This window comes from Bubalus kerabau, chromosome 6, assembly GCF_029407905.1.
Source record: "Bubalus kerabau isolate K-KA32 ecotype Philippines breed swamp buffalo chromosome 6, PCC_UOA_SB_1v2, whole genome shotgun sequence".
Lineage (NCBI taxonomy): Eukaryota > Metazoa > Chordata > Mammalia > Artiodactyla > Bovidae > Bubalus > Bubalus kerabau.
Window position 1 is genome coordinate 31704570 of NC_073629.1, and position 17147 is coordinate 31721716.

The 17147-nt window shown below is 48.3% G+C and overlaps 2 protein-coding genes across 2 annotated transcripts in view; one reads left to right on the forward strand and one right to left on the reverse strand.

The window, feature by feature from the left end:
* ST7L (suppression of tumorigenicity 7 like) overlaps positions 1-17147 on the forward strand; it is a 143742-nt gene that overhangs the window by 85944 nt on the left and 40651 nt on the right. The window lies entirely within an intron of this gene.
* Positions 1132-16847, reverse strand: WNT2B (Wnt family member 2B). Its single transcript, XM_055584742.1, has 5 exons — positions 16349-16847; positions 10270-10490; positions 8955-9232; positions 8010-8274; positions 1132-3140 (listed from the first exon to the last, which is right to left on the reverse strand). The coding sequence occupies exons 1-5, from the start codon at positions 16537-16539 to the stop codon at positions 2911-2913; spliced, it is 1185 nt and encodes a 394-aa protein (XP_055440717.1). The 5' UTR covers positions 16540-16847; the 3' UTR covers positions 1132-2910.

Here is a 17147-nt window from a genome sequence, read left to right on the forward strand (position 1 = left end):
ATAGTGTTTTCTACAATGCATTATACCTAAATATTAAAAGTCAAAAGAAATGAAGACCAACAGGAAGGAGTGAAAGACAGGAGGCAGGCTAAGAGACTGCTGATCTGAGGGACAGGCCCCTATTAAACAGAAGAGAGATGGGCAGGGGGTGGCGGTGGGGGATGGGATTAAAGGCAGTGAGTGAGTACCAGCAGGACTAATTGAGGCTCTGACTGCATCAAATAAAGATCTCATTTTGCTGCTTGTTCCAAATAAATTAGTTTGTTTGTATAGTGCAGAATGGACGCCAGTTGTATAAAGCCAGTCAGAATGCAGAGGCAAGCTAAGGAATAGAGGAAAAATTAATTGCTTGGCCATCATTCCTTTCTGGAGCCACATTAGCCTCTGTAATAGGGCTTACATAGGCCTTTTCCCCCTCACTATCCACCACACTTTTCAGCCCCCTCACTGTTGGACAGCTTGCTCTTCTCAACCATTTATAGGAAATTGCAAAACTTGGTCTTTATGAACTAGAACTTGGAGCCCAGGGAAAAGCACATAGCAGTATAAGATACCCGAAGAGGTCCACTTCCTTTCACAGGGTAAGAAGCAAAGAGAGAATAAGATAACAGAGCACAGGTAGATTTAGCTCAGGTTAGTTTCCCATGGAAGGCCTAGGCTATCATTTATGTGGTAACCTGGATATTCTTAGGAGAGCTGAAGCTGACTGGGACCTGAGAGCTCTTCCCAGTGGCCCAGCGGACCAGATAGCACCCCTCTGTAATTCATTCAGCTCTGTTCTTCAGTCCAGCCTGTCTGTGACCCTTACCTTTCCACTACCTTAAAGCTTTCTTCCTCTTAATCCCAGCTCAAGATGTCAGAAACTCTTCTTTTCCCCTCCCTCTTCCCCCTCCCTAATCCCACCATTGGCTCATCAGTTATCCAGTTGACTCCATTCTGCAAGGAAGACATTCCCCTGGCCTGACTCACTCAGTCCTATTTCTCCACAGGAATCCCCTCACCACAGACCACAGGGGCCCTGACTAGCTCATGTTTTGTGTTAATGGATGTGAAACCGGAGCAAACCCCCTCACCAAAAGAAAAACCACCCTCAACTCTCCCACACAGGTCTCGGCAGGTTACACAAATATTAGTCCTATCATCCAAATAAATCTGCCCCCATGGCCCAGAGCTATGGCTCCCCCATCCTCTTGCTGCCTATGCAGAGAAAGCTGCTCCACAAACATGTGAGGACCCCAAGGGGTGCCAGAGAGGAATTAGGGAAAGGGTGTGTGTGCTGTATTCCGAATTCCCTGTGTAGTCTCCTTAATCTGCAGCCTGCTGTCAATACTTTACTGAACTGGAGATTCTGAGAAGTCAGGATGGGCTAGACCAATTAGGGGCTTTGGTAAGAGGGTCTTTTGGCTGGATTTGGGGGCAGAATTAAAACTCAATATCTGAGATAAGTTTACACCCTCATTTTAGAAATGAGAAGATAGAGGCTCAGAGAATTTGGGAAACTTGCTCAAAATATCATAACTGGTACAGCTGAGATTTTAGCCTAGGTATATCATAAATGCAAATTTCTACACCACTCTGCTCCTTTAAAATATCAACAGGCAAGAGACAACCACTGTCCAAGTCACATAAAAATAGGACATCGTGATTTTGGGGACTCTGTGTCCTACCCTCCTTTGGCTTACTAAGCCTGCTATCTCTGGAGATGCCACTACTGCAAGCTTAGTTAGGCAGTGGGTAGTAGCTTAGAAGGAACTGTGCTATTTAAGCCAAATGTGGATTGAAGGATAATAATCACCAAGACTTGGAGAGTCACTAAATAAAGATATGTTGAATAAATGAGGAAAGGCTGCTTTCTAAGCTGTTTGGCCCCAAACCCCAGCTCTCCTTCCCTCTGTAACCACTGGTTTCTGCTCCCAGCTTCAAAGGCTAGGATCCTCTTCTAAAAATTGCCAAAGCCAGAGATCTTTACCTGCCTAGTATACACTGATGCCTCATGTGGCCCTTGAGATCAGTCTTGTTACCCTCTCCCATCCTCCATGAGTCACGTATCTTTTACTTAGTGTTTCCCAAACCTGGATGACCACCAGAATAATGCATGGAAAGTTTAAAAAAAGTAAAAATCCCAAGAGTAACCAAATTTCTCTTTCTTAGGAGTGTTCTAGGGTGTTCTAATGATCTGTTAGGCTGACACTGCATGCCACTCAGTTTATACAGGCAGCAAGGGAGCAAAAGAGGCAGTGCTGGCTGATACAGGTTAAAAGAGAAAGATTGGAAGAGAATGTATGTTTGTATAGTTGTATAATTTTTTTTCTCCTACAAAACACAGCAGTTTACAAACAATATGAGCATGAGAATGGAACCTTGTCCACTATGCTAACTCATATCTAGCAATCCCAGGCTCTTGATAATGAAAGAATGTTGCAGAATTTCTTTTGGGGTACCAGGCAGTTAGCTCACACTGACCCAGGGAAGAGATGTGTGGATTCATCTCTGTCCCATCTACCCTCGGCCAGGTAGGAAAAGAAGTTCTCTCCAGGTACCCTTTCTCTTGCACACACAAGAAGTATCAGGAAGCCAATGCAAGGGAAGGGAAGAATGAGCCTTGACCATGTGCTTTAGTGCAACTCATATCGCTCTGAAGACTCCTACCTCTTCCACTGTCCCTTCTAGCCTCCAGAGTGGGGAGTCAGGGAGCTGCTCGGTTTTTTTTTTATAATACATCCCCTGTCAACTCCTTCCCAGGGCTAAGGAACCAGCTAGATACCAGGGTCCCTCTGGAGTGTTCTCCAAGTCCTTAAATAGAGGCTGTCGCAGCCCAGGGTTGAGGGTGGAGGAAGGTGTGCATGCAAAGATCTTGTGCTTTTGAATCAGGAGGTTTGAAGTGGAGGGATGAGTGAGGTATTTTTATGTTCAGGTCTGATCCAGCCACTCTGCCTTCTTGGGGGCCTTGCAAGTATGGACGTCCACAGTGTTTCTGCACTCCTTGCACCGCACAGCACAGCACCAGTGGAATTTGCACTCACACTGGGTGACACGGGTAACTCGAGTTGTGTCATACCCTCGGCCGCAGCACATGATTTCACAACCGTCTGTCCCTTTAGATGTCTTGCTACAGACTCGGCCTGCAGTGCCTAGGGAACCTGGGTTGGGGAAGAGAGTGAGAACCAAGTTACCTCTTACTGCAGCTGCTCTGGGTTCCCTTACCCACATCCTCATGAGGAAACCATAAAGAATCTCGTTTCCTGAAAATATACCCACTAGCCAAAATGACCATCTTATTGCCCTCTGTACCAGGCCTGTTTCCTCCCACCATCAAGGCTCCCCAAAGACCACTGACTTTTCCTGCAGTGCACTCCCTACCAATACATATCTCCATATTCCCTTCAAAACTTAGCCTGAAAATGTCATAACTGTTAAAGCTGGGTGAAGGTTCTCTACTTGATGTGTGAAATTTTATATAATAAAAAGTTAAAATAAAAAACTTAGCCTATAATTTATCTTTTCTAAGAAGTCTTGCTACAACTTAGTTTATATTTCATTAAGTTGTACTATACGAGAAACTAAAATTAAAGCATAGGCCTGATGTCAAATTGTCTAGGATTAAAACCAATTCTACACTTCTTAGCTATGAGGTCTAGCAAGTTAGTTAATAGCACCTAACTCAGTAGATGAAGCGTGTGTGTAAAAGTTGCTCAGTTGTGTCTGACTCTTTGTGACCCCATGGACTGTACAGCCCATGGAATTCTCCAGGCCAGAACACTGTAGTGGGTAGCCTTTCCCTTCTCCAGGGGATCTTCCCAACCTAGGCATCAAACCCAGGTCTCCTGCATTGCAGGCAGATTCTTTACCAGCTGAGCCACAAGGGAAGCCCAAGAATGTCTGATCATCTGAGGGAACAAACTGATAAGCATTCCTGGCAGGAGGCTTCTCCCTAAGGAATTCCTAAAGAATATCCCTTGCTTTACCCCTTATGGTAGGAACTCTTAAAGGGTATGGATGGTGTTACTCCCCCTGCAGAGAATGCTCACAACCTCATTCTGACTGATTTTTGCCAAAGAGATCCTGCCAACAGATCACAAAATCCTAGAATTTTGGATAGGATGGATCCTAGAGAATATCTACTTTAGTCCTTTCCTGGAGATGGGAAAGTGACTAGCCTGGGGGTTCAAAAAGGGTATAATAAATTAACTGGTTTCTATTAGTAGTCTCCACAGTCCACTAAATATGGATAGAAAATACTAGTACTTCTATATTTTTTTATCTCATCAATTTAAAATATCTGCTTTGTATGTTTTATGATGTACATGTTAGTACAGTGAAACATAGACATAATTCATAAGTAAATATACATGTATTGGAGGTACATGCTCAAATTTTTTTAATCATAGGAGTTTACAAACCAAAACATTAGGGACCACTGCTCTAGAGTGTGGAGTGACTAGATCTACTTTATATGTTTTCTGCTTAACTCCAGGAGTTAGGTCCTAACTCTCTTGTATACCAGAAGCCTCTTCAATACTCTGGAGCTGAGCTGGCCTATGTAGTAGCCATTAGCCAATTGTGATCATTTAGATTTAAGTTAATTAAAATTAGGGCTTCCCCAACCTAGATATCCATCGGCAGATGAATGGATAAGAAAGCTGTGGTACATATACACAATGGACTATTACTCAGTCATTAAAAAGAATGCATTTGATTTAGTTCTAATGAGGTGGATGAAATTGGAGCCTATTATACAGAGTGAAGTAAGTCAGAAAGAAAAACACCAATATAGTACATTAACACATATATATGGAATTTAGAAAGATGGTAACAATGACCCTATATGTGAGACAGTGAAAGAGACACAGATGTATAGAACAGCCTTTTAGCCTCTGTGGGAGAAGGCGAGGGTGGGATGATTTGAGGGAATAGCATTGAAACATGTATATTATCATATGTGAAATAGATTGCCAGTCCAGGTTCAATGCATGAGACAGGGTGCTCAGAGCTGGTGCACTGGGATGACCCTGAGGGATGGGATGGGGAGGGAGATGGGAGGGAGGGTCAGAATGGGGAACACATACATGTACACCCTTGGCTGGTTCATGTGGATGTTTGGCAAAAACCACCACAATATTGTAATTAGCTTCCAATTAAAAAAAAAAAACAAACTCATAGAACTAAAAAAAAAAAAAAAAAATAGGGCTTCCTGATGACTCAGTCAGTAAAGAATCTGCCTGCAATTCAGGAGACCTGGGTTCAATCCCTGGGTTGAGAAGGTCCCCTGAAGAAGGAAACGGCAGCCCACTCCAGTATTCTTATCTGGAAAATCCCATGGACAGAGGAGCTTGGCAGGCTAAGTTCATGGGGTCACAAAGAGTTGGGACACAATGTAGTGACTAAACCACAATTAAACGTACATAAGTTTTAATACTTAGTTCCTCAGTCACACTAGCTATATTTCAACTGCTTAGTAATCACACATAACTGAATGGCTACTGTATTGAAGAGCACAGATGTCCAGCATTTCTATCATCACAGAAAGTTCAATAGGACTTATACTGCTTTAGAGGGAAATCCTGGATCCATACTCCCTTCTGGGATTACTTGTACCCTTTAAATTCCAGGCCCCACTCTGGGTTTTATGAGATCTAATTTTATGCCTCTGAGAACACCCCACACACATGAGTCACCTTCCCTCCTGACTCCAAAGATCCTTCTCCAAAGGTGCATTTTAGGATGATAGCATAGGCTTACATCTGGGTGATGTGTAACTATTTCTAGGCATTTATAGAGTAACCTTCTGAATTATGGCACATGGGAAGAAAACAAACTTGGTGATAGGAAACCATGACAGATGACCCCACCCTTATGGCAGAAAGCGAAGAAGAACTAAAGAGCCTCTTGATGAACTTAAAAGAGGACAGTGAAAAAGTTGGCTTACAACTGAACTTTAAAAAAACTAAGATCATGGCATCTGGTCCCATCACTTCATGGCAAATAGATGGAGAAACAATGGAAACAGTGACAGACTTTATTTTGGGGGGCTCCAAAATCACTGCAGATGGTGACTGCAGCCATGAAATTAAAAGACGCTTACTCCTTGGAAGAAAAGTTATGACCAACTAGACATTGTATTAAAAAGAAGAGACATTATTTTGCCAACAAAGGTCCATCTAGTCAAGGCTATGGTTTTTTCAGTAGTCATATATGGATGTGAGAGTTGGACTATAAAGAAAGCTGAGCGCCAAAGAATTGATGCATTTTAACTGTGGTATTGGAGAAGGCTCTTGAGAGTCCCTTGGACTGCAAGGAGATCCAACCAGTCCATCCTAAAGGAGATCAGTCCTGAATATTCACTGGAAGGACTAATGTTGAAGCTGAAACTCCAATACTTTGGCCACCTGATGCGAAGAACTGACTCCTTGGGAAAGACCCTGATGCTGGGAAAGACTGAAGGCAGGAGGAGAAGGTGACAACAGAGTATAAGATGGTTGGATGGCATCACCGACTCGATGGACATGAGTTTGAGCAAGCTTCAGGAGTTGGTGATGGATAAGGAAGCCTGGCATGCTGCAGTCCATGGGGTCACAAAGAGTTTGACACGACTGAGTAACTGAACTGAACTGACAGGAAATCACTAGGGGAATCAGAAATGCTTCCTAAACCTTTTTTCTCCTGAAAGTGAAAGTGTTAGTCACTCAAGTCATTTCTGATACTTGGCAACCCCATGGACTATAGCCTGCCAGGTTCCTCTGTCCAAGGGATTCTCCAGGCAAGAATACTGGAGTGAATAGCCACTCCCTTCTCCAGTAGATGTTCCCAACCCAGGGACCAAACTTGGGTCTCCATTGCAGGCAGATTCTTTACAGTCTGAGGCAACAGGGTAGCCTCTGGCACCCTTCAAAGTACACAGGCTACTTTTATCTGTGGCTTGGGTGGAGCTCCACCCTGTTTCCATGCCCACTTTTGCTCCTAGCCAATTGCTTGTCCAGGAATGACAGTGACAGGTGAACACAAATAGTGTGGAAGACAGCTAAGGTTTTGGCTTCCCCTTATTGAAGTCCTGACTGCTGATACTGCAGAGATGAGCCTGAGAGCCGTAAGAATAACCAGGGGAAGAGCAGTTCTGTTCCACTGCAGGTTGTACTTAGTTTAACCCATCTGAACCTGAAATACAAGCCATGATGGTGACTTCCAGTTTTCTAGGGGAATACTACATCACCTTCAGCATTCCCAAGAATTCCACCACAAATACATGGAACAGATTAAAAAATGATTTGCTGCTTTCTGCTGACAGTCAGCCATTGGTAGGGATCTCCTCTCTCCTTGCTTCCCCAATTCCATTTTCGAATTTTCAGTGGCAGCACATTGGATAAGCTCTCAGGGTCACTCATGGTCTACTTCCAACCTATCTTTCTACCTTTAATCTCCCCTACCCCAAACCTTACTCAGTCAAGTTAACCTGCATTCTGCTTGTGGAACAGATCATGGGCTTTTCTACCTACCATTCTACTCATGTGTAGAGAATATCTGCCTATTGTCCTCTCTAGCTATCCAGATAATCTCCACACTTCAAGAAACAACTTAAATGCAACATTTTCAAATAAACTTTTTTTGCTCTCTTTTGCAGTTGCATTGTCTACCTGTTATCTCTCATTTCTTTAGCTAGATTGTAAAGAGCCAAAACTCGGTCTGCATCTTATGCCTCTGCATAGCCCATACATTAGCTTGGTACTGAAATGGGCGAATCATTCAAACATTCACCAAGCAGTAACTACTGTATCCCAGATGCTGGGAATGTAAAGGAGTGGTAGATGACCTCAGGTCTCAGGGAGCTCACTGTCCTCTCCTCTCTAGGCAGCTGTGGGCCTGGCAGACTGAGGCATAAATCAAAAATCTTATTACAAGATTATTCTCACATCTGACTGACTCCTCCAACTTCCATCCCTAACTCCTGACGCTGAATGGACCATGATTGCACTAAGACCTGGGGCTCCATGTCCCTACCTGCTTTCCTTACTCACCTGCAGCCTTGTCCAAGACACAGTAGTCTGGGGAGTTGTCAAAGTAGACCAGGTCAGTCCGGGTAGCACGGCGATAGCCTTGGCGAGCTGCCGTGAAGTTTGCGCCATCCTGGGTGGCCGTTACTTGCACAGCCCCGTCATAGCGCCGCCGCAGGTAATCACCTGTGCGGCGGAAATCTGAGAGTGCGCGCCAGCAGGTGCGCAGAGTACAGGAGCCACTCACGCCATGGCACTTACACTCCAGCTTCAGAAACCGCCGCACAGCCTGGAAGGTGGAGACGCAGTGAAGGGAAAAGCAGTCAGGATACTTTGGGGTCATCCATAGGACTAAAAGCATGAGTGCCCTGAGGTCTGCTGGCCCTGGTCGGCTGGTGCAGCCATTGGTTCTTCTGTTCTCTCCCCAGTCAGATCGCACCCATTCTTCCTGACCAGATTCTTCCAGGAAACCTTCCTAGACCAACAGTGCTTTTATTTTCATGAAAGCCCATTTGAACGTTCAAGCCCCAGGATTCTGTTCATAGCTATGGCACATCCTCTATTTTTCTTATGTTTCCGAGTTCAAGGTCCCATGCCTTCTGCTTTTGTGGCATGTCATTTTCCAGCACAGTGCTAGGCATATAGGTGGTGCCCAAAGGCCAGTGCACTGACTGGAATAAGCTCTAATCCTCCAGACTTTAGGAAGTGATTCTTTTCTTTCTTTAAAAGTTATTTCCCTTCTTTCCTCCACCTTTCCTTAATTCCCACCTATGTGAAGACTTTATGCTCCAGGTTGAACCTTGGCATTCCCTAAGGTCCCTTGCATTTACTGCTCCTCTTCCAAGGGTTGGGGCTTTTGGAGGTAATCCAGAAGCCTTCAGCCCTTCTACCTTCACATTCACTCCATGAACATAGGCACTGGCCATCCCCAGCAAATACGAATGTACATGCACAGATGTGAGTACTGACCGTGCGACCACAGCGATTGTTATGTAAGTTCATGAGAGCCCGGGCATCCTTAAGCCTCTTCTCCTTGGCATCCACGAAGGCTTTGGCAAAGCGAACACCATAGTGGATGTTGTCACTGCAGCCACCCCAGTCAAAGTCCCCACGTTGGTCATGGTGTCGGCCACGGGTATAGGGGTCACAGCTGCACACACTCAGTTCACCCTGGCTACAGGCACGAGTGATAGCATGGACCACCCCTGCTGATGAGATGGCGTATACAAATGCTGCCTCCCGGCTACCTAGAGAGAGAAAAGGAGAAGTATGTTTCAGCAAAGAGGCCCACGTCTGTCTCCTTCTTCAGCCCATACAACCTCCAACTCTAAAACCTCTTTTCCTCTTCTTTCCCAGGGAAACCCCTATACTTCCTTTATTCAGAGTACCCTTCCCTTCCGAGAACGTTCCCTAGAGTGTCTACCCCCTTCCCCTCAGCCCTCACAACTCTCTATCTACTTCTTTGTACATCTGACCTCTTGGGCTGACCTGTACTCCTGCTTCCTTCCAAACTCCCTGGGTCCAGCCATTGAAAACTTTCACAGTGAATCATTCCCTCCCACTGAGTGCCAACCCCTGCTTAGCAAAGTCAGCCTCAGTCCACATTCCAGGCCTTTTCAGGCCCACTCTGCTGGACAGTTCCCCTACAATGGAGCCCCCAGCCCAGGGGTCATCCTATTTGAAGAGAAAGGCTACTTTCTCCAGCCAGCTTTCTTCCTTCCCTCTCTTGGGGACTGATGAATCATCACTCTTGTCCCTCTGACACCTCCAGATTCTCATCTCATTCCCTTTCTCTCCTAGTTTACTGTTTAGCTCTGCTTAGCTCTTTTGCTGAGCCAAGTCCAAGCCGCTGACTTCCCAAATATTTACATATCACCTTTCTGTTTATCTCTTGCTCCCATTACTATAATGTTGGGAGTGTTGGGCTGAGGGCAGTGATGGTGTTGGTAAGAACAGAGCAGCCGTTTCCAGTCCTCAGTCTTACAGATCATGGATGGAAGTCTGAAGGCTAGGGGATTGGGGAGGGAAGGAAAAGGTGGATGAAGGATGGAGGTACCAGAGAATGCTGTTGCTCTGACCCGTCATCCCGGAACCCTGGGATTTAGAAGGGCCACTGACTACATAACAAAGGTACTGAGGGTCTGTTTCCAACTGTATGCTGGGCTCTGCCCACAGTTTTTACCCTTAATCATGAGGCAGAATGTAGGAAAGAGGCACTCCACCCACTACCCACTCACCACCCCAACCAAGCACAGAAAGAGAAGGAACTGGAAGAAGCCCCTACTTCTGAGCATGACACGGCCAAAGACAGTGTGGTCCCGGTCCAGGGTGGTGCAGTTCCAGCGATGATGGCGGAACTGGTGCTGACACTCTCGGATCCACTCTCGGGCACCCTCACCCACGGAGCGCATGATGTCTGGGTAACGCTGGCACAGCTGCCTCTGCCGGCTCACCAGCCCAGGGATATTGTCACAGATCACACGGGCCCCTAGTGCCCCGATGTACCTGCAAGGTGGAGAGGGCCCTGTCAGAGCATCTGGCTTTATTCTGCAATCCAGAGGCGGGGGGCGGGGTGGGGGGGAGTAAGGAGGGGAAAGGTTTGGCATTCAGACCTTTAGAGGTTCCTTCCCCCTCCTCCAACCCATATTTCCCAAGGCCGCAGGGAAGAACCAATCCCCACAAGCCTTCAAGGAATAATCTGTTTCAGAGAGAGTAATTGAGTGGTCTCCCACCATCACCAGTTCCCCAGCCAAAAACCAAAGGGACACACACTCCCAAAACACAGGCCAGGCGTGTGTCACGTACACAGAAGCTATGGGCATGTCACACAAACCCCATTGCCTGTTTATCTAATCAACGTTAAGAGCCTCATGGAAAAATAACAGAATTAGTATCTGAGACAGCATTGTTACACCCATATGTCAGAGGCATGTCCTACATAGCTGGTTCATAAAGCATGGTTTGGGGGAAGAAGGATGGAGGTGGAGAGGGGTCAGTGGGAAGACAGATAAGTGGCAGTTCTGAGTGATGTTTACAGACCCATATAGCTAAAAGTCCTCATTCCCAATGGTGAGGTCTGGGAAGGAAGACCCCCATGCCACTCTCTCCTCCATACCCTTTACTTCTATGTCCCATGACCTTTCTTAACTATGAGTCTTTCAAAATCATCCTTCCCAATTTATAGGGCATAATGTCCTGGATGAATCTGCATGGGCAGAGGGCTATTTGCAGTGGGAAACCAAAGGCCAAGATTAAGCAACAGAGTGACACTCCCCATATCCCAGACCCCAGTCTGCCTAGGTGAATAACTATAAGAAGATCAATTAGATTAGGAGAGCTACTAAAAGATATGTGGGTTGCTACAGTCATTCTTAATTTTCTCAAGGAAGTGTTTTTTCTTCATTCAAACACAGTTAGCCCTGGACTCCACCACAAGCCTCAGGAAGAACATTTCAGAGAGAAGGCAGGAGTTCATCATCACCTTTTCTCCCCACAAGGCCATCAAATGAGATCTGACCCATACACTAATTTCCCACCCCCTTTCTCGGTTTCCAGCACCCAGCACTGCCCTTGATTTGCTGGGAATTCTTTATTCTCCTGTCCTAACACATCCAGGGATGCCTTCATGCCCCTTTTCTGCACAGGTGGGGGCCCTGGAGGGTTGTTGCTGCTACAGACAGAAAAGATTTGATTTGAGCTGTGAATGAGCCTGTGGTTTGGGAAAGGCCCCAGAATGGGCCTAGAAGTGGGTGAGGAGAAGGGAGGGCAGCCAGAGGGGAGAGGGAAAAGCTGGACTGCCCTGGGCTCTGTGTCCTCTGCAGCACTCCCCCCTCCCCCTGCACTCGCAAACCCAGCCCTCACCCACAGACTGGATCACCACTGGTGACACCAACTCAAACAAACACAAGGAGGGCTGATGCTTGCCTCTTCTGGAACTCAGCAGGGCTGATGGGGCCCATCTGTCCCGGGGAGGGGTGAGAGGGCTGGTCCACCACTAGCAAATCCCATGGAATCAGCGTCCCCAGCACTGTCCATCAGGGCAACAGCTTCCAGGAACAAACAAAATAAACACCCTGGTCTGGGCCAGGCCGGAAAGGGCTGCCTGACGCACAGCCGGGAGTTACACCCACTGCCGCGGTGCTTTGTTTGGAGAATCAAGACCGTTGGAGTTGGAGCCTGTCCCTGTCTCACCACCATTCTGCTTTCCCAGTTCAGCCCTGAGTACTGCTCTAGGCAATGGGTGTTTGTTTTTTTAACTGGGGCTTGGGAAGAGGGGGGTTGGACGGGAATGAGAGACCAGTAATCCAGCCCTCATGAGACAGCCTGGAGTAGGGCAGGCCAAACTCTGGTAAAAAGTCCTTCCTGTGGTCTAACTGAACTCCATTCTGCTGCAGCCCACATTGGTCCTTCCTCGTTACATCCTTGCTGAGCGTGGGAATATCTGCTCAGTATCTCCTATGGGAAGATAATTTCCTCTACTACACTCTTACCCCACCAAGTAGCTGCTTTGAGAATATGCAGACCAGGGCTTCCAATGGTCAACACCTTGTAGTCAGTGTGGGGGCCTCCAGTAAAGCAGCTTGAGGTCCACCCACCCCATCTTCCTCTAAATTCAGCACGTGCCTACAAGATGCCAACCGTGTGCCAAGCACTAAGTTCAGCTGTTAGGGGCACGAAGATGTTTAAGGCGTCTCCCAGCTGATGAGCCAGTAGAAATGCCCCTGACTCTCTAGCTCTGTTCCCCTTCCAAAAGTTTTTACTTTCTTCTCAGCTTCCTGCTCCAGAATGCTCTTTGCCTGCCTTTGACCAGTTCCTATCCCTTCCTTTGACAAAGTGACTACTCTACTCTAGCTCCTTGCTACTCAAAGTGTGGTTCCCCAGAACAGCAGCATTAGCATCTCCTGGGAACCTGTTAGAAATGCAGTGCCTCAGGCCCCATTCCAGGCCTACTGAACTGACATTTTACCAACATCCCCAGGTGATTAGGACATGCTGCTCTTTGAAGGCAGGGATTTGTATTTGTTTTGTTCACTTCAGTATCTCCAGTACCTTGAACAATGTCTGGCACGAAACAGGTACTCAATAACTATTTGTTGAATAGAACAAAACCTTGACTGCTCTGATTTATTCCCCAACTCCATACTCCTCCTGGCTAGCCATAAGCGTCATTTCAATGACAGCTTTACTCCTTGTTGACACTGCAGATGTTTTAAGCTTGTATCTTTTTGATGAGGCCAGGGATCCTCTTTTTGTTTACTTCCTTTCTTTTACAGTCCTTAGTGTATGTACATGGTTTAGCCCAGCCCATATTGGACTTTGAACACAAGGATAAAACTATTATCCTCCCTGAATATCTTAAGACAGTATCATTTATATGATACTTGGCAGTTCACAAAACATTTTCTACACAAAAATCCTATGAGAGCGAGTTCCATATTACAGGTGAAGAAACTGAGGTCTGGGAGATGAACAATACTCAGCGCTGTCCATCAGGGTTAGTCAAGGGAGAACTGGGTGAACCATGGACATGGGACTCCAAAGTCCAAGCTTATTTTCAGTTCCAAGCATAAGAGAGGCACACAGTGCTTAATCAGGCGTAGACCAATCAGGCTCCAAAACTGGTGTGAACTTGAATTTCTTCCTCTGCCCCTCCTATCCTTCAGTTTCTTCGTGTGTGAAATGGGGATCATATTATCTGTCTTGCTGTATTATTTTAGGAATTGAAGAAGATTGTGCTTATAGACGTTTGGCCATGGTATCAGGAACTTAGGAAGGGATCATTAAATAGCAGTTGTTGATAACTAATGTTAATGTTGGGGAATTCCCCAGGGGTGTGGAGGGTGCAGGTTGGGGAACTGAGATCCCAGAAGCCTGGTGGCAAGGCCCCCCCAAAAAACACCCAATAATATTAATGTCACGATACCACTTTGTTCCTCTTTCTGTGAACCACAGTCCTGAATACAGTCCTGCTCTTTTGATTCCTGACATCCAAGCCCCTGCAGAATACAGACTAGTACAGGCAGGCACATGCCAGGAGACCCCCATTTCTTGTTCTGTTTTTCTTGGTTAGAAGAGACCATCCGTTTCCTCCTCCACTTAAAGATCAGAAGAGGAAGGGAGTGGTTGGAGAGTAAGGGGAAGGGCTGTGAGGAAGATCAGATTGTTAACTAGTGATACTGATGACATTCTGCTCCTGAGTGGAACATGGATACACAAAGAGTCAACAGGCATCTATCTCTTCAGCGGGTTGTACAGAATATCAATCTAGCTGATTTTTTTTTTCCTAAGGGAAAGAGAGAATCACCTTGGGGGCCTGACCTGCCTTTGGAAAGCAGCTTTCTACTTTATCCCAGAAGTGATGACTACTGAGGCAGGCATCTGGGGCCTGCAGCTATGACCCCTATGAGGCAAGCAGACTGAAATGACCTCGCACTCACTGCCCATCCCTGTTGCTGCCTTCCTCCATTTCACAGGGACTGCTGAATCCCTCCGTATCACCCTCTCATCTGCTTCCCTCCCTCCCTAGCTAGCTCTTTCACCCAGGAGTTTTTCCAAAATCTTTAATATGAACCACATGGGGGGAGAGTAATAGAGGGAGAAAGGAAAAGAGAGGGTAGCTAAGGGGACAAAATGGGGGCTCGGAAGAGCCCCAGTTAGATCTTTAGGAGCTGCTTAACCAGGATGCTGAAATTACCAGGGTGACACTTGCTCACCTAAACAGCAAGAGGACCAAGGCTGCCTCCCAAATGGGTAAGAAGCAATCAAGGGTCCCTAAAAGCAAACTGTTATCCGGGACGGATAAAGATGCACAGTGATCACTTCATTCTCTGTCTACAAGCCCACTGAAGCCAAAACCGAGCCCATGAAAGTAAAGGGTGGCTTTGATCTCACACCGACCTTTGAAGGGCTTTTCTCCTCATCCCCTTCTTCCTTTTCTTTTTCTAAAAGAATGTTTCAAGCCAGATGTAAAATATGGGCCTCCCTGCTCCCCCATCCAGAACCCCTCTCCTTGCCTTCCCCAACACTGCAGAGATAAAAAAGATCCCAAGGAGAGATTTTTCTGAAACAGGAAAACAGGGAGGGGGGGCAGGGCGGGAGAAGATGGGGATGGAGAAAGACGCATCTTGAAATGATAGGAATCTGCGGCCCAAGCTCGCTGGCCCTTCAGCCAGCTACCCCTCACCCTTCTTCAGCCAAGATTCCAAATCCAGAGAGAAGCCACAGGGTGCAAGGGGGAAAAAGACCACACTCTGTGGAGGAGGTGGAGGTCTGGGGGGAGGGGCAGAGTAAGGAAAGGAAGGCGGGCACTGCATGGGTAGAGAGGGATAACAGCCCAGTCCAAGAGGCCAGTTTAATTGGGGGGCGAAGAGGAAAGACAAGACTACTGAGTCATTTCTCAGTCCCAGTCTCCCCCTGCTCAGCCCCTAGGAGGTGGGGGAGGAGAGAGAACAGCTCAGTTCTGGGAGAAAAAGATGGGTGCCGTCTAGACTGGGTGGGGGAGGGAGAGAAGAACAGATACCCAGTGGATTCGTAATTCCTTCTGCCTCATTTGCCCTCATGTGAAATGCCTGGTGTCTAAGGCCTGCAAGAAATCTGAGGAGAGGATCTCTTAATGTTTTGAGACTCTAGAAGCCTCTAGTTCTTAGAGGGGAAAAGATGGGAGATGGGCCCATCTAGGGAAGAAAAAGGAGGCAGAGAAGGAGATATGAAGTGAGATTCTCAAAACAGAGGCTGAAGACAAAATGTCTCAAGTATGCAAACCCAAGTAATCTGTTTGTTTTAGTTGTGGGAGTTAATGGGGTAGTTTTTGCCTTAATTCCATTTCTAAACCTTGTGCTGGGTACCGCTGCCTCACTCGAGCCTTACTGCGTGGTGGGGTGAGGGTCGACCAACGAGAGGCTCGTCCGAGCTTGCCAGCTGCCTCTTTCTCCACCTCCCGAGGGCAGGCGGGGGACAACCTTAGGGGATCAGAGAGGTCTCTTGGACGGCCTCAGCGGCCCCAGATGGGCGACTGGTTTCTTGAATCCATCCTGAGAGAAACTCGTAAGGTAGCTTTTGCCCTACGAGAACTGAGCTGAAATAGAGGAGGTCTGAGAAGCCTCGATTACCCCGCGTCCCTGCTCCAAATACCTAGCGCCTTCATCACCGGACGGGGAAGGAGCAGCGCCACCTTACCCACTCCCCATGCCCCTGCGCCCCTTGGCGACTTCAGTGACAGTTGAGCCCGGATCGTCTCTAATTCCCGTTTCAGCGACAACCTGGTCTCCTGAGCAGCGGGGGCCGGGAGCTGTCTATTCCCTTTGGGCGCGTCTGGCCTCTTTAACCCAGTACCTCACCCTCCCAACCCCGAGAGCCACACTCACCACCAGGACGTGTCTACGCGGGCCGGCAGCGTCAGCAGCAGTAGCAGCAACAGAAGGCAGGCAAGACTTAGGCGGGCCGAAGCCCGAGAGCCGTCGGGGGCCGTGGGTCTGGGAGCGGACTCGGGGACAGGGGCGCGAACGCGTCGAGTGGGTAGCTGCGCGGCTTCCTCCGCACCACCCGGCCTCAGCATAGCTCCCCGAAGACTCCCGCCACGCGGCCCGGAGGGGCGTGGACGGGGCACCGGCTGAGGGTACTCAGGCTGCTCCTACTTCACCCCCCTGGGGGGCCATAAGGCTCGCCGCCGGCCAGGGACCCAAGGGCACCTAAGGTCCAGGAGCCGGGGCGCCAGGTCCCGGAGAGGGGCGCAGGGAGCGGTGTCTGGAAGCCGACGACACCGCGCCGAACTCGGGATCTGGGGCGAGCTGCCCAGGCAGGGATGCGGTGTCAGGGGGTCGGCGGCGCGGAGTGGGGCTGCGGACAGAGTGTGCGGACAGCCCCTCCGGCCGCGGGCTCTCATTGGACGGCGCGGGGCGGGGCCGAAGCCCCGGACACGCGCGGCCCTCAGGGCGGCTCCGCCCGCGCCAGCTCCTGGCGCTCTGCGGCGCCCTAGGTGTGGCGGCTGCCTCCGCCCCTCGGCGCCCCTAGCACCGCGCCGCGCCCCCACCTGCTCGGGACTGACTGGGCGCAGTGGCGCCCTTCTGCGCCCGGAGCACCCAGTCCCTGCCCACGCCGCGCCACCGGGTCCTAGCGCCCTGCATTCGGCAACCCCAGCCTCCGTGGGTGATGGCCAGGGGGGCC

What these genes read in the sequence shown, in the direction of transcription:
- WNT2B (XM_055584742.1), bottom strand. Translation starts at nt 16,539, where the DNA reads ATGCTGAGGCCGGGTGGTGCGGAGGAAGCCGCGCAGCTACCCACTCGA. An exon ending in CGCGTAGACACGTCCTGGTG is followed by an intron (nt 10,491 to 16,348) that starts GTGAGTGTGGCT and finishes TCCACCTTGCAG; the next exon opens with GTACATCGGGGCACTAGGGG. An exon ending in ACAATCGCTGTGGTCGCACG is followed by an intron (nt 8,275 to 8,954) that starts GTCAGTACTCAC and finishes TCCACCTTCCAG; the next exon opens with GCTGTGCGGCGGTTTCTGAA.